This window comes from Panthera pardus, unplaced genomic scaffold (genome assembly GCF_024362965.1).
Source record: "Panthera pardus isolate Hobbes unplaced genomic scaffold, ASM2436296v1 HiC_scaffold_16, whole genome shotgun sequence".
NCBI lineage: Eukaryota > Metazoa > Chordata > Mammalia > Carnivora > Felidae > Panthera > Panthera pardus.
In genome coordinates this window covers 11,876,482-11,903,294 of record NW_026526721.1, presented here as the reverse complement: position 1 = coordinate 11,903,294, position 26,813 = coordinate 11,876,482, and the positions used below count along the sequence as shown (strand labels likewise).

Genomic DNA, 26,813 nt, shown 5'->3' with positions numbered 1-26,813 from the left:
AAGATTTCCAGAGTGATCTTTTGGGATAAACTTTTTAAGGCTGTGTTTATGTAGGTGTGTGTGCTTCAGTTTTGTATAATTGTCATAAGTTGGTGAAGGATAATAAATACTTTTTAATAAAACTGGGTAATGCCTTCGGAGTCATTTCTCATTAGAGGGGGTAAATACACAGATGATTTGTGGCTCTGCCGGCATCTCTAGGGTTGCACGGAAGTCCCTCTGTGTGCGGTGGCCTGTAGGGACCAAGGGAACATTCCTCGTCCCTTGCTGTGCTCGTGGTGGGGCATTCTAGGGTCAGACGTCAAGCAGCGCCTTACATCACCACGTACTTTATACCCTGCTCTGAACTTTCCAACCTCACCACTGCTCAAGCCTTGAAAGAGGAAATTAAACGTTTCTCAGCAATCTCGTGAGAGAAACCAGTTTTTGCCCAATAAATAACTTGGGTCTCTGTCGTTTACCCCTAGGTGGGAGGGGGTGACGTAGACTCTTTCAAACCGTCTTTGCTAATAGAGCGCCTTAAAATCAGCTTACTTTCAGGGAAAGGGGGTTCTAGAGAAACCCTGGAGGCAGTTTGCACTGGAGAAAACTTGGGGGGATACGGAATGGTGTCAAGAAAACCCACCACCACCCATGACCCCAGATAGAACCTCTGGGTGGGCGTTGTAAGCTATTTATCTAACTTGGAAGAGCACGCCTTTAATGCTGGCGGGGTGTCTCCCCCAATCCGGGTACCTTACGTACAGTTTTGCAAAAGGTTTACCACCGGTGTTTTCCACCCACGAGTTGGGGGGTAGCAAGTCCCCTTCCCTCCGCGTCTCCCGTCGCCAGGCCCCACCAACATCTCTCTCTCCCCGGGGCGCAGGGGTGCGCAGGACGCAGGGCGGGCAGGGGCGGGGCCCGGGCCGGGGGCGGGGCCTCGGCTCGCCCCGCCCCACCAGTCCCCGGAAGCGGCCGCGGCGGGGGCGGAGGAGGAGCTACGGGCGCTTCGGGGGCGGGCACCGGGGCGCTGGCCCGGCGGCTGCCGCGGCCCCCCGAGCGCCCTCCCGGCTCCCGGCGCGGCCATGGCGCGGGGCCTGCGGAACTGGCTGGGCGGCTGCCTCCTGGTGTCAGGTGAGGGGTCCGCGGGGAGGGGGCGCGGGCGGGTCCCTGCGCCGCGCCCTGCGGGGCTCCCGGCCGCCGCGCGGCCCGACGTGCGCTGGGGACCCGGAGGCCGGGCCGCGACGCCGGCAGCGATGGCCCCAGGGCCAACCCTGAGCGGACCCCATGGGCGCCCTGGAAGTGACCGAGTGCCCGGTCCGGGCCTCCCATTCAGTCCTCAGCACCCCAGCACCTGAGCTCTGCCCCTCACCTTCACAGCTGCGGGGCTTATGAGTTCAAAATCCACTGAAACCTTTTGTGCCCGCCTCTAGATTTCTTGCCCGGGTTGAGATAACCATGGACCCCCCCACCCCCACCCCCCTTCCTTTCTGATGAACTCATCCCCAGACTTCCAGGATACCACAGTGTCCCGGTTTTCCTCCTGCCTCTTAGGCTGTTTCTACCTAGGATCCTGCCCCTCTGCCAGATCCCTGTCGGGGTCAAGTTCTTAACCAGGCCCTCTACCCCCTTCCCCCGCACTATCCCTGTAGGGGATACCAGCAGAAGCCTGGCATTGGATACCAGCTATCCGGCCTATGATGCAAACATGTATCTCTGTTGGCACCAGCTGGGTGGTGGGCCCGTGGTGGTTTATCATACTCTTCCCTCTGCTTTTGTGTATGTTTGATATTTTCTATTAAAAAGTTTAAAAATGGTTTCTTTCTTTGGGGGGGGGGGGGAGAGGGACAGAGCGAGAGAGAGGGAGAGAATTGTAAGCAGGCTCCACGCTCAGCCAGGAGCCCGATCTCACGACCCAGGGATCATGACCTGAGCCGAAATCAAGAGTGGTCTCTCCACCGACTGAGCCACCCAAGCACCTGTAAAAATGCTTTCTGTCTCTAGCCCAGCTCTCTCCTCTGTGCACCAGGCCCCTTCCTCCAGCTGTCCTGAACGTCCCTGCTCGCATAGCTCTCCAGGATCTCAAACCTAATGCAGCTAAAAATGGGACTCTCGATGTCCTTGTCCCCAGCCCCAGTCAGGGCATCAGGTGCTTAAGCCAGGAATGAATATTAATGTCTCCACACCAAACGGATCAGAACGTCTCAAGTCTATACCTCTGGAAATATATCTAAAAAAACCCGTTGTACCCACCCCCCCCTTACACCGTTTTCCTACCACCCAAATCCAGGTCACCCCCATCTGTCCCTTCTTCGTGGTCACTCTCTGCCCCACCCCACTCCCAACCTCCCAGATAAAATCCAGACTCCTCGGCACGGCTGATGTGGGTCTTTTCCCCTCACCTGTGTGCCCATTTGAAGGCATGGAGCCATAAGGGAGACCTGCATGTTGGACATGGTCATTTACTTGTGCAACTCTTTTGAGGAACCAGGTTGCAAAGCTTTTCCTTTTATTTTTCCAGCCTTAGGAATGGTGCCACCTCCCGAAAACGTCAGAATGAAGTCAGTGAATTTCAAGAACGTCCTACAGTGGGAGGTGCCTGCTTTTCCCAAAGGGAATCTGACTTTCACAGCTCAGTACCAAAGGTGAGTCTGGGGCACCCTTGGGCAGGAAGGCCCTGAGCTGGTCACTGGGCTGGACGACAGGAGAGGGTCTGACTGCTGTCACCTGCATGACCGTGATATCCCACAGGGAGCCTCCCGGCTGACCTTCATTCTGTCCGGGAAATTCTCGTGAAAGTTCTGTTCTCTGAGAAAAGACAGGGAAAGCCCTTTTTACTTTTTCTTGTCGTGTTGGTCCATAGCTTGACAATCGCGGGGCCACCGGTAGATGATGACCTTATATCACACGGCTATGGATGTCACTGGCCACAGTGGTAGCAGTTGCAATGCGAATGTATCAGGTTTGTCACATTTGACACTTTTTAAGAGAAAAATGTCACCGATACCGTCTCCACTTACTAGAGTAGCATTGCTAGAAGTCAGCCATTTGGAGGAGGAAGCCATCCAGGAAAACTGAGGTATGCGGAACAGGAAAGCCCTGGCCATCGGACCACCCACCCCCTCCAGCAGATTATAACCGAACACTCCCGTGCTATGGGGTGCCGATCATTTGCACAGTGGGTGCTCAGTTACTCTGTGGCTGTGTCCCCAAATTGAAAGTCAGCCACCTACTGACTGTTAAAAGCTCTGGCCTCTGAAAACAGCACAGAGGCTTATGAAGGAAGGGTGAGTGTCACCAAGACTATTATCTCAGTGGGGCTCTGACTTCCCAGCACCTGCCCTGCCCGCCGATTTTCCCCTCTGCCAGCCCTCCCTCAGCAGCCTGCCGTCACGCACCACAGTCTGGACTGCAGGTGACGCACCTTTATGCCAAGTGCAAATAATCTCGGGAGGCCAAAGGGTGATGAGCCGGCACACCTGCCTCCAGTGTGACTCAGAAACATACGGAGACAGCGCCTTCGGCGAAACAGGAGGAAACCCAGGTCCCAGACCCCATTCATCCCACGCTTCTCGTCCGGCTCTGTTTTGCAAACCTATCCCAGGCCTGCTAAGTCAGAGAAGAAGTAGGAAGCTGGACAAGGCAGTCTTTACTTGTCTTGTAACTTGTGAATCCCAAGTAATTCCCAGCTCACAGAACATTTTAAGATTTCAAGTTCAGTACAAAGGACTCCCGAATAGCCTACATCCAGTTCACCGTTTTTTAAGGCTTGCCTTCCTTTAAGGTTTCTCCCTCTCTCTCTATCGTACATCATGCCCTTTTGCCCTTAATGTTCCACGGTGAACTTCCTAAGAGCAAGGGTAATCTTTTACATCAGGGCAGCTGTCAAGGTTGACAGCTTTAATGCGGGTACTTCCCTCTGACCTCCAGTCCGTAGTCCAGCTTTGTCCATTTTCTCAAGGATTTAGGAAGGGTCGTCCTGTGTCTCCTTTTTCCCTGCTGTGTATTTTCTCCCACTGACAGTGGTTTGATAATTTCATGTCTGTTTCTGTGGTGGTGACAGCAGTAGAGATTTCACTGTGGAAAAATCACCCTCCCTCTCCCTCTGTCTCTCTCCCCCATAGTTTATTATTTGGCGTTCTGTTCTGTGCCCTTGTGGTAGAGGCGTTTGGTTTCCATGTTCCTCTTTTAGGTGCGAATTCCCAGTGGCTTCCCAGTAAACAAAGGTCAGTCCCTGGGCTCCAGGTGTCCTTAGCATGGAAGCGTAGACCGAGCACGGGATGTGCTGAGGAAAACACAACATGTGCTGGGGGCGCCCTTGGGGAAGAAATTTGACCCTGAAAAATCTGATGACTGTTCCATGGCTTGTGAAAGGTTTGCTCGAACTTAGCCTGAGGGGTTAGATAGCACAGACTCTCTCATATATGTGCGCTGGGTAGGGGTGACCAGAGGAGGGGCACTTTCAGAGGATGTATGGGTGATTCGAATATGGAATCGTCTTTGAAAACTAGATGTAAATATGGGGAATGGGTCATATTACCTGTTTCACGGGGAGAAACATATTTTTTTTAAACGTTTATTTATTTTTGAGACAGAGAGAGACAGAGCATGAACGGGGGAGGGTCAGAGAGAGAGAGAGGGAGACACAGAATCGGAAACAGGCCCCAGGCTCTGAGCTGTCAGCACAGAGCCCGACGCGGGGCTCGAACTCACGAACCGCGAGATCGTGACCTGAGCCGAAGTCGGACGCTTAACCGACTGAGCCACCCAGGCGCCCCGAGAAAAATGTTTTTTAAGTGCAATAAAAATGACTCGTGAAGGAGAAATTGTTGCAGAACAGCTTTCGAAATACCCTGTGTTCCAGCCAGTTGATGCATTAGTTTATTTTTTTTTAATATTTTCTTAAAGTTTATGTATTTATTTTGAGACAGATAAGGAAAGATTGAAGGAAGGAAGGAAGGGCAGAGAGAGAGGGAGAGAAGGAGAATCCCAAGGAGGCTCCACGCTGTCAGCGCAGAGCGCTAAGTGGGGCTCCAACTCACAGATCGTGAGATCCTGACCTGAGCTGAAATCAAGTGTCAGATGCTTAACTGACTGAGCCACCCAGGCATCTTGATGCATTAGTTTAAGTGAAGGAAGTGGCAACATATGAGAAAGCCCCCTTAATGCAGTGACCCCTGGAGTTTCCAAATGGTGGGATGTCAGGCGACTGTGAAGAGTCAATTGACCAAAGATTTGTGCTATATTAAGTGAAAAGAGCAGATTGTAGAATAGTATGATCCCAATGATCTCTGCCTACTTTTAGCAGGAGATTGTTCTGGGCCCCGTTGCCAAGAATGTGGCGAGGTGTGGTGTGGCTCCTAAGACTGTGGGCTGTGAAGTCCAACAGATCTGAGTTCCGTTGGGAGGGTTTCTTAGGTCCTCCATACCTGTGCCTCGTCTATAAAATAGGAGTAGGGCGCCTGGGTGACTCAGTTGGTTAACTGTCTGACTTCAGCTCAGGTCATGATCTTGCGGTTCGTGAGTCCGAGCCCCGCGTCGGGCTCTGTGCTGACAGCTCGGGGCTGGAGCCTGCTTCGGATTCTGTGTCTCCCTCTCTCTCTCTCTGCTCTTTCCCCCCTCACGCTCTTTCTCTCTCGCTCAAAAATAAACAAACATTTAAAAAAATTAATAAAAAAAAGACATCTGTATAAAAATGAACTGTTTTATGGTTTTTCCAGAGGAATTGCAGCAAGAGTCATTTATAGGACATTGTTTGAAATTATTGTAACATACTTACTTTGGCTACTCTGGGTATATCAGTATTCACAAACCGTGTCCCACATAATCAAGGAGGGAAGCTTTCTTCCTCAAATGTATTGAATACTCAACCCTGTTTTGGAGAGGTTCGTGCTCACTAAGATACAAAGGTCACTGAGAAGTTCTGTTATGAAGACAGATGCCTCTTTATGTTTAACCTAGTTTCTGCCCCGCGTCGTTTGACTTTGGACAGATTATTTTTGAAACAACTTATGATATCTCAAGGATCACCCAAGTCCCATGGAGCACAGTTTGGGAAATGCTCTTATAGACGAGGCATGCTACTCATCAAAACTGATGATTTCGAATTTGGTGTATTTTTCTCATGTTAGTCTCCGTTATCCTTTGGTAGTGGGGATTAATAAAGTAACAGTCAGACTCAGACCAGAGTGAGAACTTTCATGATTTTATTTTTCTGATTTTACAGTTATAAGAAATTCCAAGATATGTGCACAAGTACTGTCTTGATGGAATGTGATTTCTCAAGTCTTTCCAAGTATGGTGATCACACCTTGAGAGTCAGGGCTGAATTTGCAGATGAGCACTCAGACTGGGTGAACATCACCTTCTGTCCTGTGGATGACAGTAAGTCGCTTTGTTTTCCATTTCATTACAATGCCATCATCATGCCTTGGGTTTTTTTCCCCATGGGGTAGCCCATCAGCAAGAATTCTTTGAGCTCCCGCAAAGTGGGTGGCCTTGCACAAGGAGCTTAGGGAATATAAGAAGGGCTATGGTCGTAAAGAAGTTTATGAGAGAGACAGGAAGGCACAGTCACAAAGTCAACACGATAATGAAATATAAATCTAAGAATGTCAAGGCTTGTGGGTAAAGAGGGAGTTGAGGCCAGTGTTGTTAATGAAAAGAACTGGAAGGATTAATGTAGTGCATTTTCTGGGAGGAAATCAGTTAGAAGTTAGGACGTAAGGAAATGTGACATGGCAGGCAGAAGAATAAAGGTTATTCAAGGCAGGTGTGGAGACAGGCTGACCGGATGCAGACAGCCAGCTTGCGCAGAATGAAGGACAGAGCAACGGATTCAGTGCATGTCAGGTACATTGAGTCAGGCAGGCTGGTAAGCATCAAAAAGAATATTCCCAGGTTAGATCTGGGGGGTCGTGGGGACTCACCAGAGGTCACAAGATGAACATAATTAGAACATCAGGAATTGAAAACTAGTTAAACCACTTTATAGCAATGGAGAGAGGAAGAGGACAGGAGGGGCCGGGTACCCTCACTAACAAGACTCAAGTGCAGTCTTCCGAGGAGTCCTGGAGAGAAGCATTGGAAGGCTTGTGTCTGTGCGGGGTGGGGCCTTTGTTCTGCTCCCTGCTCTGGACCCCCGGGGCTCCCACAACTTTGCCCCCTGCCTCGCCCCCTTCACCCCCCCCCCCCCCAGCCCCGGTGGGGAATGCAGCTAGGACACCCTTCCACTCTTTCCCAGTTCTGTCCCAGCCTTGGACAACAGAACTCTTATTTCCGGAGTCAGAAGTCATCAAAGTTGTATTATCTTTTCTAAAGGTTATCTTTATGAAAGTTAAGAAAAAGAAACATTGAGGAATACAAGCAGCTTGGGGCGCCCGGGTGGCTCAGTCGGTTAAGTGTCCACCTCTTGATTTCAGCTCAGGTCATGATCTCTTGGTCTGTGAGATTGAGCCCCGAATTGGGCTTGTGCTGGCAGCATGGAGCCTGCTTGGGATTCCCCATCTCCCTCTTTTCTCTGCCTCTCCCTGCTCATTCTCCCTTCCCTTCCCTTCCCTTCCCTTCCCTTCCCTTCCCTTCCCTTCCCTTCCCTTCCCTTCTTCCCTTCCCTTCCCTTCCCTTCTTCCCTTCCCTTCTTCCCTTCCCTTCCCTTCCCTTCCCTTCTTCCCTTCCCTTCCCTTCTTCCCTTCCCTTCCCTTCCCTTCTTCCCTTCCCTTCCCTTCCCTTCCCTTCCCTTCCCTTCTTCCCTTCCCTTCCCTTCCCTTCCCTTCTTCCCTTCCCTTCCCTTCCCTTCCATCTCATTTAAAAAAAAAAAATAACAAGCAGCTTAACAGTAGTCAAGTTTTCAAAACATAGTCCAGTCTCCTGCTCCTGTAATTGCTAAGGGACTGACCGGGTCCTGACTGGTTCCAGTTTCCGTTTGGGGACCCATCTGTGGAAATTCCCTTTAGAAACTGATACACAATAGCTGAGCAGCTTGCCCAAAGGTCATGCAAGTAAGGAGTGGCCCAGCAAGGATTGAGAACCAGGCTGCTCTCTTCACACTCTTAGCAACAACCGCCCTTCTCTGGGTATTTGCCTCTTGAAGTTGGTACGACAGGAAGGTGCTGCAAGATGTCACGTCGAATCTATTTACACATTTTGCTTTGAAAAAAAATGATAAATGTTCTTCTCTGGTTTTCAGCTACCGGCAGATTAAAAACAAGAGTAGAATGCTGGAAGCAGGCCCACTAACAGCCTCAAAAGAAGTAACAACAGCCAGAGAAGAATACAGGATATGACTCAAATAGCACAGTCACCGAGAGATATTTATTATTCACGGTACAGTTGTTACTGGGCACCTACTGTGTGTCAGGCACATTCTTAGTGCAGAAGCTGTAGCAGTTAACAAGACAAAATCCCTGCCCTCGTGGAGTATACACTCTAATGAGGGAAATCAGACCATAAATAGACACATACTTTATGACACATTTGACTGTGGAACAAACAAACTCCAACTACCCTCCTTGGCCACATCAGTCAATGTCATAGCAATCTGACATCAAAGAGCAGAGTCCTTCCGTAGACCATTGGTCTGCACCGTTATGAAAAAGAAATGTTGGCGTTTTTAAATGTGATTTTTGACAGCCTTTCTGCTTTGTTCTCTTCCTTAGCCATGATCGGACCACCTGGGATGCAAGTGGAAGCACTTGCTAATTCCTTACATATGCGTTTCTTAGCCCCCAAAATAGAGAATGAACCTGAAACATGGACCATGAGGAATATTTATAACTCGTGGGCTTATAATGTGCAATATTGGAAAAATGGCTCTGACGAAAAGGTAAGCTCGGCAAATCGTATGCATTTCATGTGCAGCCTCCCCCTCTTTGCCCAGTATTCATCTGAGGCCGTGATTATGGAGAAAGGGAGCTAGGAGGCCATCCAGGTCAGGGTCTTGCAAGGTGGTAGCACCTTATGGTCCAAAGGGTTTAAGGCCAGTTCCTCTGAGCGCCAGAAGCTTCCCAGTCTGAAGGGTGCCTAGTATCTGGCTCCTGCTTCCCGGGCCCCAAGGGAAATGACTTCCAGGGTACTAGCTCAATGAGAGCAAACCTTCCTCTCCCTGAAGGGAAGTTGTAGGAAAAGATAGAACTGACTCAGCAGTCACCTGACAGAAGTTGGAGTCAGCTGAATCAGGTGACGTGCTACATGACTGCTGTTCCACGGTATGAACCCCTGTGCCCCATGTACACCACAGAACAGTCAAGGCCGTGGTCACGGCAGCCCCACCCCTGGATGCTAGATGAAGAGTGTCACATGTTACCCATCTGACCCCACTTTTCCCCATCACTCTCCTCCTCTCCAGGGGATGGTTCCTTTAAAAACAGGAGCTAGGAGGGGGTGCCTGGGCGGCTCAGTCAGTTAAGCGTCCGACTTCGGCTCGGGTCGTTATCTCACGGTTTGTGGGTTCGAGCCCCGCGTCAGGCTCTGCGATGACAGCTCAGAGCCTGGAGCCTGATTCGGATTCTCTGTCTCCTTCTCTCTCTCTCTCTCTCTCCGCCCCTCCCCTGCTTGTGCGCTCTCTCTCTCTCTCTCTCTGTCTCTCTCTGTCTCAAAATTAAAATAAACATTTAAAAAACGAAAAAAAAGGAGCTAGGAGTTTGACCTGGTTGGATGTTGCTCCTGCCATTGTGACTCCGGTCACATTTTGTACCTCAGCTCCTTCCTGTCTGCAGAATGGGCATGAAAACCCACGTCGTTAATACAGTGGGACTAATAACCTCCTTCACAGGATTTGGGGGAGTTTAATGGCATAATGAAAAAAAATAAACTTGTCCCATTACCTGAACAATGATATGGTCAATACATGGGGTTCCCTTCCCCTTCTGTAGATGCATTTAGGCTATTTTCATTCATCCTTGGTCAGGTTTTGTTCTTATACTTACTGCTTCCAAGCCGAATGCCATTCGTGGTCCTAAACTGACATATGTATATGTCATATAAGTTAGATTATGTATATGTTATCCCTTCTATATTAAATGGTGCTTTTATCACTTAATTCTCAAGCGTCTGGGAGGAAAGAGTCACCTATGTGTATTGTTTTAGGAATTGTGTAATTAAATTTATAGGTACATACTGCTCGGCCCCCCAGAATCTCAAGTTAATTTTTCCCTCAAAAAGTGCTCCATTAAATGGCGTAGGATATCAGCCTTCTTCACAGAATAGATGATTTTTGCTTATAGTCAAGATCCCAGGAAATGTATGCCTAGAAAGCAATACAGAATAATAAGGGTTTTTTTTTTTTTAAGGTTATTTATTTATTTTGAGAGAGAGGAAAAAAAAAAAACCCCATGCGCAAGCAAGGGAGAAAGAGAAAGAGAGAGAGAGAGAGAGAGAGAGAGAGAGAGAGAGAGAGAACCCCAAGCAGGCCCCATGCTGTCAGCACAGAGCCCAATGTAGGGCTTGATCCTACCAACTGGGAGATCGTGTCCTGAGCCGAAACCAAGGGTTGGGCGCTTAACCGACTGAACCACCCAAACTCCCCCAGAATAATGAGTTTTATAGCCACTTATCAAGTGCAGGCGTCTCTGTTAAGCTCCGGGATGCAAAGATAAGACAGGAGTTAGCGAACCTTTATTAAGGATCAGTTTCCACCGCTGTCGTGCCTGAGTGCCTCCTGCACCAGGCATGAAATGCAACGCCTCGTTTATCTTTAGCTTCTCATCCAGGATGTGCCCACAGGATAGGCGTCTGGCTGCACGTCTGTCCTGTCACTTCTGCCTGTTGTTGTTGTTGTTGTTGTTGTTTTTGTGACATGCCGAGTGTTGGGGAGGCTGCCTGCTCCCCCGCTCCTCCCTCGCTGGTGTCTACCCTGTCACCGTTACTGGCTTATACGTGCTGTGTTGAAACCTAACCCCCAAAGTGAAGGTATTAGGAGGCGGGGCCTTTAGGAGGCTTGGGATTCGTGCCCTTATAAAAGAGACCTCAGAGAGCCCCTTCTCCCCCTCTGCCATGTGAGGACCCAGCGTGCAGATGGCTGGCTGTGAATCAGGAAGCAGCCCTCCCCGGACACCAGATCTGCCCGTGCCTCGATCTGGGACTCTTCAGCCTCAAGTACCGCGAGAAATAAGTGTTTCTTGCTTATAAGCCACCTGTTCTGTTACAGCAGCCTGCAAGGAATAGGACAGTGTGGTTCCCTTCTCGAATATGCAGGCTTAAAAGGCTGCCACGTTAGATCCCTAAGCAAATCGCATAAAAGGCTTCGGGAAATTCTGTCTCTTCCTGCTGGGAGAGAGTGGGCAGATGAAGTGAGAAGTTGCCCAGGTGTGAAAGACAACCGGAAAAAAGCAGTCAGAGGGGACTTGAACAGAGCCCTCCCTATCTGTCCTTCCCTGCCTGCCACTGTGAGTCAGCCCTGAGTTTAGTCTTTGAAAAAAAGAGCACCGTAAGGTCTTAGGGGTATTGGAGTTCTAGAAATGAAAGCCAGGGTTTTCTTATTTTTAATTATTGGAAGTTACGGGGCTCCTGGGTGGCTCAATCGGTTGAGCGTCCGACTTCGGCTCAGGTCACGATGTCACGGTCTGTGAGTTCGAGCCCCGAGTCGGGCTCTGTGCAGACAGCTCGGAGCCTGGAGCCTGCTTCCGATTCTGTGTCTCCCTCTGTCTCTGCCCCTCCCCTGCTCATGCTCTGTCTCTCTCTGTCTCAAAAATAAATAAAAACATTAAAAAAAATAAATTTCATTATTGGAAGTTACACCATGCTTTTCATTAGTCGATGGTATAATCCAGTTCTTGTCCTCAGTGAGCTTAACTTTCTCGTACAATAAAGGAATAGAGACAAGTTTTCAACAAGCCCAACCCTAAAAGACAAATAACCAGGGGCGCCTGGGTGGCTCAGTCGGTTGAGCGTCTGACTTTGGCTCAGGTCACGATCTCACGGTCCGTGAGTTCGAGCCCTGCGTCAGGCTCTGGGCTGATGGCTCAGAGCCTGGAGCCTGCTTCCGATTCTGTGTCTCCCTCTCTCTCTGCCCCTCCCCCATTCATGCTCTGTCTCTCTCTGTCTCAAAAATAAATAAACATTAAAAAAAAAATTAAAAAAAAAAAAAAGAAAAAGAACCAATTACTAAAGCAAAAGAAGAGTCTGTGCTCACTTTCTGTGGAAGTTCCTATGCCTGTAATGCGTTTTACTTCTATCCAGAAATGATAACCGTGATGGAGATGTGGCTGGTAGATACTCTTCTTGTTTCCTTTCTTTTGCCGGAAACTGTCTTGGTTTCCCAAATTCAGGAATATATCAATTATGATACCTTCTATTCAAACTAAGCTGAGTCAGGGATGTCCCTCCAGAGGCAGGCTGTGACGTGTGCCCTGCAGGGGAGGCAGGCCGCCGCTGGACGAGAGCATCCCAGGGGCTCAAGCAGAGAAGCGATTCGAAGGAGAAGGCTGGGCAGCTAAGGGTCGGCAACCTGCCCTTGACTTAGAAGGAAAACCACACGGGGTCTCACCGTAAATGACCGGTGGCAGCAGTTCTGGGGCTGCTGTAGCAGAGTACCGCAGATTGAACAGGAAGGCGTCAGCTCAAGGTTCTGGAGGCCAGACGTGTGACATCAAGGTGTCAGCAGTGGTGGCCAGTCCTTCGGAGGAACATGAGGGAGCCTCTGTTCCATGCCTGTCTCCTAGCTTCCAGCTTGCTGGCTCTCTTTGGCTCCTTAGCTTGTAGAAGTGACAGCCCAATCTCTGCCTCCGTCCTTCTGTGGCATGTGCATGTCTGTGTCCACATTTCCTCTTGTAAGGACGCTGGTCACACCGGATTAGGGCCCATCCTAATGAGCTCATTTTAACTTAATCACCTCTGGAAAGACCCAGGCTCCCACTAAGTCACTTTCCAAGGTACTGAAAGTTAGCCGTTCAGCATATGAATGTGTTGGTTGCACATATTCAACCCCTACAACTTAATTCTTTTTAAAAAAGGAGTAGGATTGTTTAGATGGCATCTAAACTAGAGGACTCAGGAAATGAAGTGGTTCCATCGGGACCACAGTCAATCCTTGCCCCGTGCCTTAAAATGCTCTCGGGGCCCCCTGACGTGAACTGGGAGGAGCACCCGCTTCCTTCACCTGCCTGCTTCGAGCCCAAAGTAAAGATTATAACTGGCAAATGGGGGAGGAAAAAGAGCTGGTGTCCTTTCACTGCGGAGGCATGTTTTCATTTTTGTCTTCATTCCTAGTGGCCGATTACTTGTCAGTATGACTTTGAGGTCCTCAGAGATCTTGAGCCATGGACAACTTACTGTGTTCAAGTTCAAGGGTTTCTTCCTGATCGGAACAAAACCGGGGAATGGAGCGAGCCTGTCTGTGAGCCAACAACCAATGCCGGTGAGTCTTGAAAATCACCGTCTGTGGTTCTGCCTCCTCTGAGCCTCCTCTGAGCCTCAGAGCCTCCTCTACCTCCTCTGAGCCTATAGACACCCACCGAGTGTTAGCGTTGGAAAGTTCCTTAGACAGGAACACGTCCAGCTCAAACTGCAGCCCAGGTCAGCTCTCACCGATCTGCTTCCCGCCGGAAGGAGACCACACCACCTTCCGAGGCAACTCATACACTCTGAGACCAAAGGGACGGATGGACACGTTATCCGTTCATTGAGCTGGGCTCTGCCCCCTGGCACCCACCCGCACCGTGTCCATCCTGTGCCCTCAGGCCTCCTGGTGCGAGTCTCATCACCACCCCCCCGCCACAAGACCACCCAGCAGGGTCAAGCCCCACCCCCAGGAGCCTTCCCTTCCCAGGCTGCATGTCTCCAGATGCATGAGGGAGAGTTTGGAGACCTTTATCACTGTCTCCAGCAAGGCTACTTGTCTTGGCTACCAGGATCGCAACACCGTCCCTCACAGTGCCTCCATCCTCCCTGTTTCTTAAAAGGAAAGAGAGAGGGAAGGAGGAAAAGAGGGAGAGGGGAGAGTACCATTGGCCCGGACGCTGTGATCATTTACATACAGGCACATTGCATACGGGGTCATGCAAACTTGCGGCTGCGTGTCTGCCCCCAAACGGCAGGCCTTTTTATTATTTAAAGACGTCGTTGAGAGGCTCAGCCAGCTCAGACCACGGAAGGATGAATACAGGCAGGTCCACTCCTGGCCGTTTTCATTTACCGAGGCCCTCCTGGCAGCAAGGCGCTGATCTGGAGGCTACAGAAATACCAAGGAGAGTCAGAAAGAGTTCCCTCCAGAGAGAACAAAACTTTTCATCTTCCGTGTCACGGTGCAGCGGACAAAACTGCAATGCAACAACAGTCTCATTGATTCATCATCTCTGCTCCTCACCAACTGTGTTCCAGGACTATTTATGAATGTTTCTCAAAACAAGAGCCCTGTAATCTTGAGGGTGCTTAGAAGCGATGGGGCGCTGGATTGCGCGGTCAGAAAAGCCACCCTGTATATTAGGACTTTTAGCGTATTTGACCTCTCACCACCTTTTCTTGAGGACTAGCATTCCGAGGAACACAGCCTGGGAAAAACCAGCCCATCATATGCCGTAATTTACCGACAGGTTACCGTGCCCAAAAAAGGAAAGGCAGCCATTTTGAACTAATTGCTTCTTGGTGCCCTAAGGTTGTTTTCAGTTATCATCCTTATCCTTTTTTGTTGTTGTTGTTAATTTTTTTTCAGCGCTTATTTATTTCTGAGAGAAAGGGACAGAGTGTGAGTAGGAAAGGGGCAGAGAGAGAGAGAGAGAGAGGGAGACACAGAATCTGAAGCAGGCTCCAGGCTCTGAGCCATCAGCACAGAGCCTGATGCAGCGCTCGAACTCACGAGCCGTGAGATCATGACCTGAACTGAAGTCCGACGCTTAACTGACTGGGCCACCCAGGTGCCCCCATCCTTATCCTTTTTAAGTGTTGATAACTAACCCTTAATTTTCCATTCTGGAATGTTTGTTACTGTTTTCTGGAGATCAGCATCAAGCTTGCTGGCCTGTAGTGTCTTGAATCTTATTGTTGTTGTTCCCTTTGTTTTCTAAATGCACAAATTGCCTGAATCCAGGATTCTTTTTTTTTGTCTTAACACTTATTTTTGAGAGAGAGAGAGAGAGCATGCACGAGTGTGCACAAGTGGGGGAGGGGCAGAAAGAGGGAGACAGGATCTGAAACAGGCTCCGAGCTGTGAGCATGGAGCCCAATCCGGGGCTCGAACTCACGAACCACAAGATCATGACCTGAGCCAAAATCAAGAGTCAGCTGCTCAACCGACTGAGCCACCCAGGCGCGCTCTGCCTGAATCCAGGACGCTTTCACACCTTCCAGGTCCATGATCTTTGCGGTGTCATCCAAAGATCTGCAATTGTAGTAGGAAATTTTCTCAGGCCTACAGAGCCACACAGAGAATGAAAGTCTTGCGGTCTCCCTGAAGGGCATTCTCTGTCACTCTGTTTTTTTTCTCTAGCCCCCCCATTCAGTGCCTCGCATCTGTAGGCCCAAGGTCAGTGCCCAAGTCCACCTGCCTGTGTCCCTGCTTCCACGGTCTGAGCTGGCTGAGCCTCTCTGCCGTGCCTTTAAATAATAAAAAGCCTCCTGTCTGTGTGCTACAAGTTATTTGCTAGCCCACACGTTGTTTCTATAGACCTCCTCTAAGTCTTTTCTCATTTTATTCCCCTCTTGAATCATTTTTACTTGATTTAGAATTCTGTACCTTGGGAGCCCCCATCCTGCTTGAATCACTAGAATCGCTGGTCTAGAATCATCCTTTGCTCTGAACACCTGTCATCTGCTTTCCCAAAACCTTGAGTACATTTCGGGATCACCCGGTGTCCCCTCCTTCCCCCATTAACATGACATGGGCCATGGGACAAGTCCCGGACTGCCCTCTGCCTCAGTCATCTCATCTGCAAAATAGGGAGAGCAGTATGTTGCCACCACACGCGGGGCTTGGGGGACTTGAACAGTGCCTGGGACAAAGTGAGGCCTTAATACGTTAGATATTATGGTTACTAATAATGACATTATTACAATCACACTGTCAGGTGCTCCTCAAGGTTTATGTCACGAGACACAGTGTGAGGCCTACAATTTGACCAACAAGAGAAATATTTCAAATATTTTCTGACTGTAAGTGATTACCCACGAACTGACAAAATCCAAACATTTTATAAAAGAAAAGTGTCACCCACTGAAAACCTGCTTTGTCAAACATCATCTTAGGTTTGTTTAAACACAGTTATCTCTCTCTTTTTTTTTTTTAATTAATGTTTATCTTTGAGAGAGAGAGAGTGCAAGCAGGGGTGGGTGGGGCAGAGAGAGGGGGACAGAGGATCCGAAGCAGGTTCTGCCACTGACAACAGTGAGCCCGATGCGGGGCTTGAACTCACGAACTACGAGATCATGACCTGGGCCAAAGTCAGACGCTTCACCGACTCAGCCACCCAGGCACCCCCAAACACAGTCTTCTCTTCTAAACCTCACGACAGATTTTCCCTGAGAGCTTTGGGCCCTGCGCCTTTTACAAACTGGAAAATCAGGGTTCAGAGAGAGGAAGTAACTTGCCCACGGTCGGTCGCTCAGCCAGTGAATGACCAGGGATGGAGCAGGTTATCTTCCCTGTAATTTTACTGCCTACAGATGAATTCCGCAGGTGAGCGCAGGCATGACTTCCCTGCAGGTAACACAGAGGAAGGGAGTCCTTCCTGACCCGCAGCAGGTCAGAGAGCAGAGGGTTTTGACTCACAGATCCTCCTGTAATTCTCAGCCCGTGTGACACAGTGACCTGTCCTTACCCCTTCTCTCTCGGGGTGAGTCACAAGTGCATCTTTTGAATTTTGTCACCACCAACCAGATGTGCCCATGGAACGTCCTCCAATAAGATGCCGGCACATCCTGGCTGGATCACAAGGAGCCCAGGCGCTGCCCTCGGAGGGGGACGTGGGGGGCTCGGCACAGTGTCATCGACAGCGCAGGGTCTGGGGTCGAGGCCAGCAGTGTTTAGTCAGCACTCAGTGAGTAAGCCTGCTGCACGCCACACAGAGAACTGCCAAAATGCTAGATGGAAGGACAGGTGGACGAGTAGGGGCCTGGGGCTTCCTTGAGAGCTGAGATAGCAGATCCCAAGTCGGCCTCCTGTCGTTCACTGAGGTACAGCCCCGGGACCATTGCATCCAGCTCGATCGCCACGTGACCCTGCATTCACCGAGAAAGGACCTGTTTGAGTGCTGAAACTGGGGGCCGGAAGGCACCACCCCTGGGTCCAGCAAATGAAGCAAGAATTCACTAGGGAATTCTGGGAGGAGTTCCCCTTGGCCAGGAGGAGGATGAGGCCACTGTTGTGAATGAAAACACAGGGGGCCGAGGGAGGAAGGCAGGCTGGGCCCAGCCCCTGCGTCCCCTGCAGACGCCACCCGGGAGCAGATATCTGAGGACGGTGCCTGCGGGCCTCATACTGCTAAGTGCAGGGGGACAGGGGCAGGGTAGCAGCTGATGAGGCTCCAGCAGGCTTGGTCTGCCCCGTGCGAGCATATTCTCGACAAATAAAATGACTCCCTTTAAAATGACTTGCTCTTAGAGGGCAGGGTTCACTTGCTTTCCTCTCTCAGCACCAGATGCTTTGGGTTTTGATCGGAGGGTGGCGCCAGTTGCCAGGCGTTGGGCACTGGGAGGGTAGGTGGCCCCGGGCGACAGAGGAAGCCTCCTGGTGCTGCATGAGGGGAGCCAGGATCACAGATACCCAGGTCAGAGGTAAAGCTGGGCATTAATTGAAGCAGTAAAAACCTATTCAGTGAGGACTGCAGGAGAGAAAGAGCTGCCTGGACAGGTTATCTTTTTTGTTTGTTTGTTTTTGAGAGAGAGAATCCCAAGCAGGCTCCGTGATGTCCGCGCAGAGCCCAATGCACGGTTCGAACTCACAAGCCGTGAGATCATGACCTGAGTGGAAATCAAGAGTCAGACGCTCAACTGACTGAGCCACCCAGGCGCCCTGAGCTGCCCGGCCGTTTTAAAGGAAGAACAAGGGGGCGCCTGGGTGACTCAGCCCAACTTTGGCTCAGGTCATGATCTCACGGTTCACAGGCTTAAGCCCCGCCTCGGGCTCTATGATGACAGCTCAGAGCCTGGAGCCTGCTTCGGGTTCTGTGTCTCCCTCTCTCTCTGCCCCTCCCCTCCTGCTCACACTCTGTCTCTCTCTCAAATACACATTTTTAAAAAATTTAAAGGGAAGTGAGGAGAAGAGAAGAGAGAATCAGGGAAGAGGAAAATTACAAAAAGCAGGTGAGAGGGTTGGTCAGCGTCAATGCAGTTAGGCCATCAGTGTCTATCGCTAACTGGCATTAACAGGTCAGCTCCTACCTTCCTTCGGAGGCTGGGGGACAGGGGCCTGCCTTCCTGATGGCTGCAGTTTAGAGGAATGGCCTGTGGGTCCTTGAGAAAGACACCCCTGGGTTTCACGAGATACGTATGCATCTCAGAGGGGCAGAGGAAGGATTCACAGTCATAAACTTTTTATGGTAAGCGCTCTAAGAAAGGAAGGCCGGGTATTGGCAGCCTTGAGTTTCCCCCAACAGAAACCCAAGGCAGGTGCTGGGGCGTCCCGTCCCAGCAGCGTGGCCTTAGGCCACTAGGAGACAACGTTGGAGTTTGGGCGCGTCTCTGGGCACAGAGGCTCGGGTGGAGACGTCATGCCAAGACCTTTTGCTGTTCTCAGTACAAATCACTGCAGTGCGTGTGTTTTACTGGGGCTCTGGGGCCCCAGGGAGTCCCATTTCCCACTTCAAGGCAGAAGAGGTTTCTCAGAACGGGGAGGCTCACTGCTCAGGGTTCTTGCTTACTCTTACCCTGCGTGTCAGCGGTCCTGCCAGAAGCCAAACCTGGGAACAGATAGGAGGGGGTGACCCTTGCTGGAAACGCCTGGATTCTTGCTTGAGCAGCTTTCCTGTGGTGCCTTCTCACCCCTTCCGAGATGAGCGGCTGGCCCTGCTTGCCGGGATTTCCACTGGATGGTGACGGTGGGATGGTGTTGAGGTCACGTGACCCGTGTGTACTTGAGCAGCAGGTAACGCAGCCCGCTGTCGCGTTCCCACAGAGACTGCCCCGTCCTGGACCGTCGCCATCGTCCTGGCAGCCTCGGTGTGTGTGGCCTTCCTGCTCCTCGGCTGCTCCGCCCTGCTGTGGTGCCTGTACAAGAAGGCCAAGCACGCCTTCTCCCCTGGGAACTGTCTGCCTCAGCACCTGAAAGAGGTAGGCCTACGAGGGGGCCTGACTGGAAGGGGACCTCTTTTTTTTTTTTTTTTATGTTTATTTTTGAGACAAAAAGAGAGCACGCAGGGGAGGGGCAGAGAGAGGGAGACAGAGAACCCTGGCAGGCTGCATGCTGTCAGCGCAGAGGCCGATGTGGGGCTCGAACGCACAAACTGTGAGATCATGAAATCGGGGGTTGGACGCTTAACCGACTATGCCACCCAAGTGCCCCGGAAGGGGACTTCCTTTTAAGTCAGGGCCATCTCATCCCACGTGGCGGACTGTCCTGGAGAAGGACACCACCGCAGGGCAGTCTGTGGTCACGGAACAGCCCACAGGGAGGAGGCAAACCGTCCCTCCAACCTGGATGTCATTCCTTCTCTGACCTTCCCTGCCTGAAGCCCCAAGTCGTTAGGGGGGCACTCAGCTGTGAGACACCTGCCAGCAGTGTCCCCCGGTGGCCAGGGCAGTGAGGGCCTCCTTCCAGAAGGAGATCCGGGGGGGGACACACCTCAGCGTCTAATACAGTCCACCCCTTATACAGGAACCCACCAGAGCAGCACCCCCGAGACTTAAGTCACTCTCTTCCTGGGGAAAGTTACATGAGGAAGGTTAATGGAGCCACTCTGGGCCTGTCTCAGGAGCACAGGTGACACGGCCTCACAGCTCTGCTGGTCCCCCTGTGGGACCCTCTCCCCACTCCCCTCCCATGACTGCTGTTTGTCTCATTGGTGCCCCAGGCCCTCAGCCCTGAGAAGTTCTGAGTCTCTAGTCACGGGGCACCAAAAGCCTGGGCGGCTGCACTTGTCCACTTGCCATCAGAATGGCACAGAGACCACCCTGAGACACCCAGTGACTCACTTGCCGTTAGAACTGCACAGGGGATGGGGCACCTGGGTGGTTGAGTCATTTAAGTGTCCGACTTCGGCTCAGGTCATGATCTCACGGTTCATGAGTTTGAGTCCCACATCGGGCTCTGTGCTGACAGCTCAGAGCCTGGAGCCTGCTTCCGATTCTGTGTCTCCCTCTCTCTCTGCCCCTCCCCCATGCTCTCGTGCTCTCTCTCTCTCTCTCTCTCAAAAATAAATGTTAAAAAAAAAAAAAAAAAAAAAGAACTGTGCAGGGGACACCCTGAGACATCCGGTGACTCCTTTCCTTGCCAGCTGGGTTCCTGACATGAAGAAGTGGCAGCCATAATGTAAGTTTACCAGGACTGTCCTACTGTGTCCCCCGGTAAGAAGGCTCCCCCTTTGGGAACTCTCTAGACCAGAGGTCAGCAAACTTTTCCTTTAAGGACCAGATAAGCAGATGCTTCAGGCCTTGTAGGCCAGGAGGCAAAAATCAAGATATCATGCAGGTATTTATACAACCACTTATAGGTAATCATTTAATGGTTTAACTTTTAAACCATTCTCTCTCTCTTTTTGTTTTTTTAATGTTTATTTATTTATTTTAGAGAGAGAGAGAGAGTGAGAGAAAGAGCGTGTGCACACGCACAAGCAAGGAAGGGGCAGAGAGAGAGGAGAGAGGGAGAATCCCAGGCAGAAACTCCATGCTGTCAGCACAGAGTCCAATGTGGGGCTCGAACTCGCAAACCGTGAGATCGTGAGCTGAGCCAAAATCAAGAGTTCAACGCTTGACCGTCTGAGCCACCCAGGCGCCCCTGAAACCGTTCTTAATCCGTGGGCTTCCCCACAGCTGGCGGATCCTGCTCCAGACTTAGCCTAAAACTGAGCGCGCACCCTAAGTGGGTCCCTGAGAGCGATGGTAAGCGCGGCCACTCCGGTTTCTCCCCCTTGGTTCCTGAACCCTTGTATTCTATCGAAGATGCAGCGTCACGTAAGAGTCCTTGCTTCCGGGTGCACCCCGGGTGCCGCGGGACGATGCCCCGTTCTGGCAGCGCACCGTTTCCCGGCTGGCGCGTCACCCGAACCTTCCGCCGGTCGGCCCGCCGCCCCTCCGGGCTGGCCGCGGCTGGGTCGTGTGCCGCGTGGTATCACCAGTGGGCCCCTTAGACGTGTGCCCGCTCCAGGCCTTTTTTGCTGTCAGCGGGCCGCCGGTCTCATGCAATACTAGGCGGGGTCCCTGTTAACTTGCCGGGGCGTCCGTAGCAAAGCCCCACAGGTTGCGTGGCTTAAACAGCGGAAGGTCATTGTGCCTCGGTTGTGGGGGCCAGAGGCCTGACATCGGGGCACCGGTAGGTAGGTGCCTTCTGCGGCTGTGACGGGGAGTCCGTTCCCAGCTCTCCTCTGGCTTCTGGTGGTTTCTGGCCGTCGTTACCATCCCTTGGCTTGTAGATGCGTCGCCCCAACCTCTGCCCTCATCGTCACGTGGTGTCCTTCATGCCTGTGCCCGTGCCCGCGTTGCCTCTCCTTACGAGGACCCCAGGCATACGGATTAGAGGCCCACCCTGAGGAGGTCTTTTTAACTTGAATACCTCCGTGAAGACCCCGTCTCCAAATCGGGTCACATTCTGCGGTGGTGACACCAGAAGGGGAGGTAAAGCACTTGACCGTAGTGGACGCTTGTGGGAGGGATGATTTGCCGTCCTTGTCTGCCAGGGCCTGGGTCAGCGCCGCGGAGGTCTGACAGAGCGTGGGCTCGGTTGGCACGGGGTCCCGTGGTGGTCTCAGAGTCCACACACGACACGGAGCCACTTGGAGCCGCTCCCGAGTCCAGACACACGCCTCTCCCGCGGGCTCGCTCGCCCCTTAATGGGTCCGTGACCACCAGCCATCGACCTCCGCCCGCGAGTCCACGGGGAGCCCGGTCTCGGGGCCGCTTTTCTTCCAGCACGAGAGGACGACCAGATGCGTGGCCCGAAACTCCGCCGACGGAGGGCTTTCTCCTCTCCACTGCCGTTCAGGGCCCCCTGGTTCGGGCCGCAGTGCCGCCACAGGCCGTTTTGGGTGTGTGCCCACGCGCCACGCCAGCCGCCCTGTGAACCGCGTTTGGCCTTTTCCTCCTCCTTCGGCCGGCCCCCCGCGCGGTCGTGGTGCGGACCGAGGCAGGGGCGCTGGTGCAGCGGGGGCGGGTGGCGTGGGAGGCCGAGCCCCGGGTACGTGCAGCCTCCGACCTCGCTTCTGGCCACGGGCCGTGTCCCCGCTGGGTCCCTGTAACGTCCAGGAGCCGTCTTACAAATCGGGCATAACTCTCTGCGGCAGCGGCCGGGCCTGGCCCCCAAACGGCAGTCATCCGCGTAGCGATTCTCCTTGTAGGATTTGCCGTCCACCCCACCCGGCGTGGCTCCCCACCACAGACCCGTCAAGGATCTGCCGAGCCATGCGCACCTCGTGTTCGTTGGGTCCAGTTAACACGTCGTCACTGACAGATAATGCCGGGCCTTCGTGCCCCTGCGTCGGCCGGTCACTAGATGCGGCCAGGGCGGCTTGCTCTACAGCCCGTTCGTCCTGCGGGGGCCTCTCCTGCCCTTGGCAGCTGTCCTGTGTCCCTCTACAAACACCCTGGAGTTGGGTTCCCAGGTATGGAATGTGCTGCCTCCAGACCCAGAGAGGCCCACTTAGCAATGGTGCTAGTTGTTAGCGGTGGGAGGGGTGAGACACAGCCATTGGTCCTTTACTTTAGAGAAAATGTCCAGCGGGTCCTACTCCAGGGGACCCCTAAAACTTCACTGATATGGCAGGTCCCTGAATGTCCACACGGGGAGTTTCCCAAGCTCCGAGGTGCATGTGTCTTACCAAGGCCTTGCCATCTCTTTCTCTTCTGGTCCCGTTACCATATTGTCATGACAGCTGGTGTCAGGCCCCGTCCCCACACCACCCGGTCAGTTGGTAGCAACTGCCCCTGGGAAGGACGCGGTCCCCCGCGACCCGCGCCCTTCTGTATAGGGCAGTTTCCGGACTCTGCTGTGAGCCAGGCCAGCCCCAGTGTTGCCAGAAGCTGCGGAAGAAGCACCGTGAGGGCTGGTCCAGGCCGCACGCCGTCCACAGTGGAGGGAAAGTGAGACACATGACCACAGGCAAGTGTTTCCGAGCAGTTAGAACCTTCTCTCAAGATCATTAATCAGTTCATCAAGACCGCCTCAGCCAGAAAGAGCCAAGAGGCCTCTGTGAGCTCCTGAGAAGCAGGAAGAACAAAGAGGGGCAGGCCCTTTGTTCTGGGCAGAAGGCATTTTGTAACTGGAGACCCAGAAGGAAGCAAAACTATTCACCTGCTGTTTTTGCTTGTGGCTTGTCGTCACAGACTGGTCAGACAGGAAGGGACAACTGGGACCACCTGCCGTAAGGCACATCAAAGCCAGATCTGTTGGAACGAGCCCCTGCTCCAAGACTAGAAGACTTGCCCCACCTGCCTGCTGAGGCAGCCCCTGGAATGGCTGAGAAATTCGGGCAGGGGAGCTGGAGAAGGGGGCCAGCGAGGAGAGGGACGAAGGAAGCACCGGGAAACTACAAAGATTGGGATCATTGCATCATGGGATGCTCCAGCCTGATGCGTGATGTAAAGGTTCGCCAACCACAGCCCAGAGAACAATTCTGGGTTTCGGGGGACTTAGCAGGGACGGGGACTTGGAGTTAGAGCAACACAGAGGCTTATCCAACACCAATCTGTTGCGTTTCTGTACGTGTCCCGCCTGGATACCAGCCTGACATGTGCTCTCCTGAGACTCAGCCCACCTTCCTCTGTTCTTTCCTGTCCCCTTTCCCAGGAGAATCAAGAGCGGCCTTGGCCCATTCTTACGAATCCACTGGATCTGAGAGTTTGGGGAAGTTACTCCTCTCCGCAGTGTCTTCCTTTGCACAAACTGAGATCTGGGTGTAATTCCTCTTGCCCCTCCCCTCCCTTCCCTCAGGTGGGAGGTGGAAATCCTGCGGCATTAAACCAAGTCCCATCAAAGGGTTGAGGGAAACTGCAGAGCTCTGAGACTGTCTCCACCTCATCCTGAAGATCCAAGGGCATCGGTGGACCTACTGGGAGGAAAACGGCAAACATGAAGTCGGCAGATATTCCAGGAAACACCTGGGCATCTTTCATGCTTCAAAGGGCAGGAAAGCCCCGGATGGTTAGACTAGGGTTCCTGCTCGTAACTAGCCCCATGCCCTAGGAGAGAGAAATAAACAAGGCCATGTGCATTCGATGCGCTAGACAGAAAGATAGCACAAGCCACGTGTATTTGAAATTGGCTAGTAGCCACATTGTCGTTTATTTGTTTTTAAGTAAAAAAGGGCAGACGAAATTAGCACTGACAATGTACTTTCTGTAACCCGGTATTTACAAAATATCATTTCAACCGGTCATCAATGGTCTTTATAATTTTGGAAATATTTGCATTCTTTTTTCATACAGCGTCTTCGAAATCTGGCATTTCTCACGTGTTGATTCGAGTAGCCACATTTCAGGTGGCCAGAAACCGCATGTGACTCGTGGCTGCCAGGCGGCACAGGGCTGAGGGCTCAGACTAGGGGCGCATCGGGTACTGGCAAACACCAAAGAGAGCCCCTAACCCTGCCTGAAGACAGACGGGAGATTCTCTGCGTTATTCCAAGACACGTTCATCCTGTGCCTGCGACATCCTGCTTCCTAGAGGGAATGACACTCAGGCCTGTGTTAGTGCCACAGCGCTGTGATTGCTCTAAATCCCAGCTTAAAAGAGGAGCCATCGGGGGCACCTGGGCGGCTCAGTGGGTTAAGCAGCCAACTCCTGGTTTGGGCTCAGGTCATGATGTCACGGTTCGGGAGATCAAGCCCCGGGTCAGGTTCTGCTCTGACAGTGCGGGGTCACATTGGTGGGCAGCCATCGCCACCATCCGTCACCAGAACTTTTTCATGATCCCAAACAGAGTCTCTGCCCCCATTAAACAAGAACTCTCCATCCCCCCCCTCCCCAGCCCCTGGCACCCCCGTCCTGCTCTCTGTCCCTGACCTTGACTACTCTAGGGATTTCGCGTAAGTGGAACCATACAGCATTTGTCCTTTTGTGCCTGGCTTCTTCCACCGAGTGTAACGCCCTCCAGGTTCATCCACGTAGCGTGTGTCGGAATCCATTCCTTTTTACGGCTGAATAATTTTCCACTGTATGAACAGACCACGTCTTATCCATTCCACCGTTGACGGACACTCTGCTTGCTTCTCCCCCTGGCTCTCGTGAATAATACCGCTGTGAACATGGGTGTGCAGATATTTCTTTGAGACCCTGCTTTCAGTTCTTCTGGGCGTGTATCCAGAAATGAAATTGCTGCATCATATGATAATTCTATTTTTAACGTTTTGAGGAACTCTCCCTCTGCGATTGTCACATCCTTTAAACTCGCATTCTCTGGCCAGGAGTTCTGTATAAAATCTGTGTAAGCCCAGAAAAAGAAATGGGAAAATTTGATCATTAACTGTCTTTTTTTTTTTTTTTTCCCTGCAGTTTTTGGGCTGCCCTCATCACAATACACTTCTGTTCTCCTTCCCGCCCTCTGATGACAGTGAAGTCTTTGACAAACTGAGCGTCATTACGCCAGTCTCTGAAAGCGGCACACAGAATCCTGGCAACGGCTGTACCCCGGGGACCCTGTCGGGGCAGGGCTCCTCCAGGCTGGTCCCCGAAGGGGAAGTGCACCCAGCTGAGTACAGCACCCCCCTGGTTCTCTCGCCTGCATCTGAGGGTAAATGGAGCGGGAAACCACCTGGGCAAACCCCAAATCTGGATCTCGAAGATTCCGAGACAACATCTAAACAATGAAAGAGCTAGATTTTTGAAGACTCACTTGGCAAAAATAACTCCACGTTGGGAATTTGCTGCTTTATAAAGACCTCAATAACTTTAAGAAAAAAAAATTGTTGACCACTGGGAGTATAATTTTCAGCCTCTTAGGGCACTAATATGAGCAATAAGTTTTAATTATAAGAAACAAAAATATTTTAAATGAGGAATAAAAACCGAGGTGCTGTAAAATCCAACCAGACTAGGTGCTGTAAAATCCAACCAGACTGCCGAGAGACTGCCTCCGAAAAACAGCCTCAACTCAAATGTGGTCAGCAAACTCTGGGTTCTCAGAGATACTTGGCCTGGATTTATTTTTCTACTGTATACATTTTCTATAGTGCTGGTGCTCTATTAAAGTTTTATTCTCTGTTTGTATGCATTAATGGCACTACATTTGGGTAATCGTCAGATATTGAATGAGGCTTTCATCTGCCATTTTTGGTGTCCATTCATTCGCCAGGTAATCCTTAGTCCCTTCCTGCCATCATCCAGGAGCTGTGCCGGGTGTGAGGGTCTAATGGCATCTGGGAGCTATCAGTCTAGAAAGCTTTAAATTCTACCTCAGGCAACTTCTAGCCTGTGACCCCTCAGTTTCCTCATCTGTACATGGAGATGAAAAGACCTAAGGGGGGCGCCTGGGTGGCTCAGTCGGTTGAGGGACCGACTTCAGCTCAGGTCATGATCTCACAGTTCGTGAGTTCGAGCCCCGCATCGGGCTCTGTGCCGACAGCTTAGAACCTGGATCCTGCTTCAAGTTCTATGTCTCCCTCTCGCTCTGCTCCTCCCCTGCTCATGCCCTGTCTCTCCTTCAAAAATAAATAAAAACAATTAAAAAAAAAATTTTTTTTAATTAAAAAAAAGTGCTGCTCCCGGTGCCCACACATAGTAGGCACTCAGGAAATGGTAGCTGTTCTTACCAGCAACATAACCA

General features: G+C 51.7%; 1 protein-coding gene across 1 annotated transcript; it reads left to right on the top strand.

Moving 5' to 3' along the window:
* Positions 1-961: 961 nt before the first annotated feature.
* Positions 962-26,060, top strand: IL10RB (interleukin 10 receptor subunit beta). The gene is made up of 7 exons (XM_053903117.1): positions 962-1,113; positions 2,501-2,624; positions 6,206-6,363; positions 8,634-8,800; positions 13,183-13,330; positions 19,019-19,173; positions 25,544-26,060. Exons 1-7 carry the CDS (start codon positions 1,065-1,067, stop codon positions 25,856-25,858), a joined length of 1,116 nt encoding a protein of 371 aa, XP_053759092.1. The 5' UTR covers positions 962-1,064; the 3' UTR covers positions 25,859-26,060.
* The last annotated feature ends 753 nt before the right edge of the window (positions 26,061-26,813 follow it).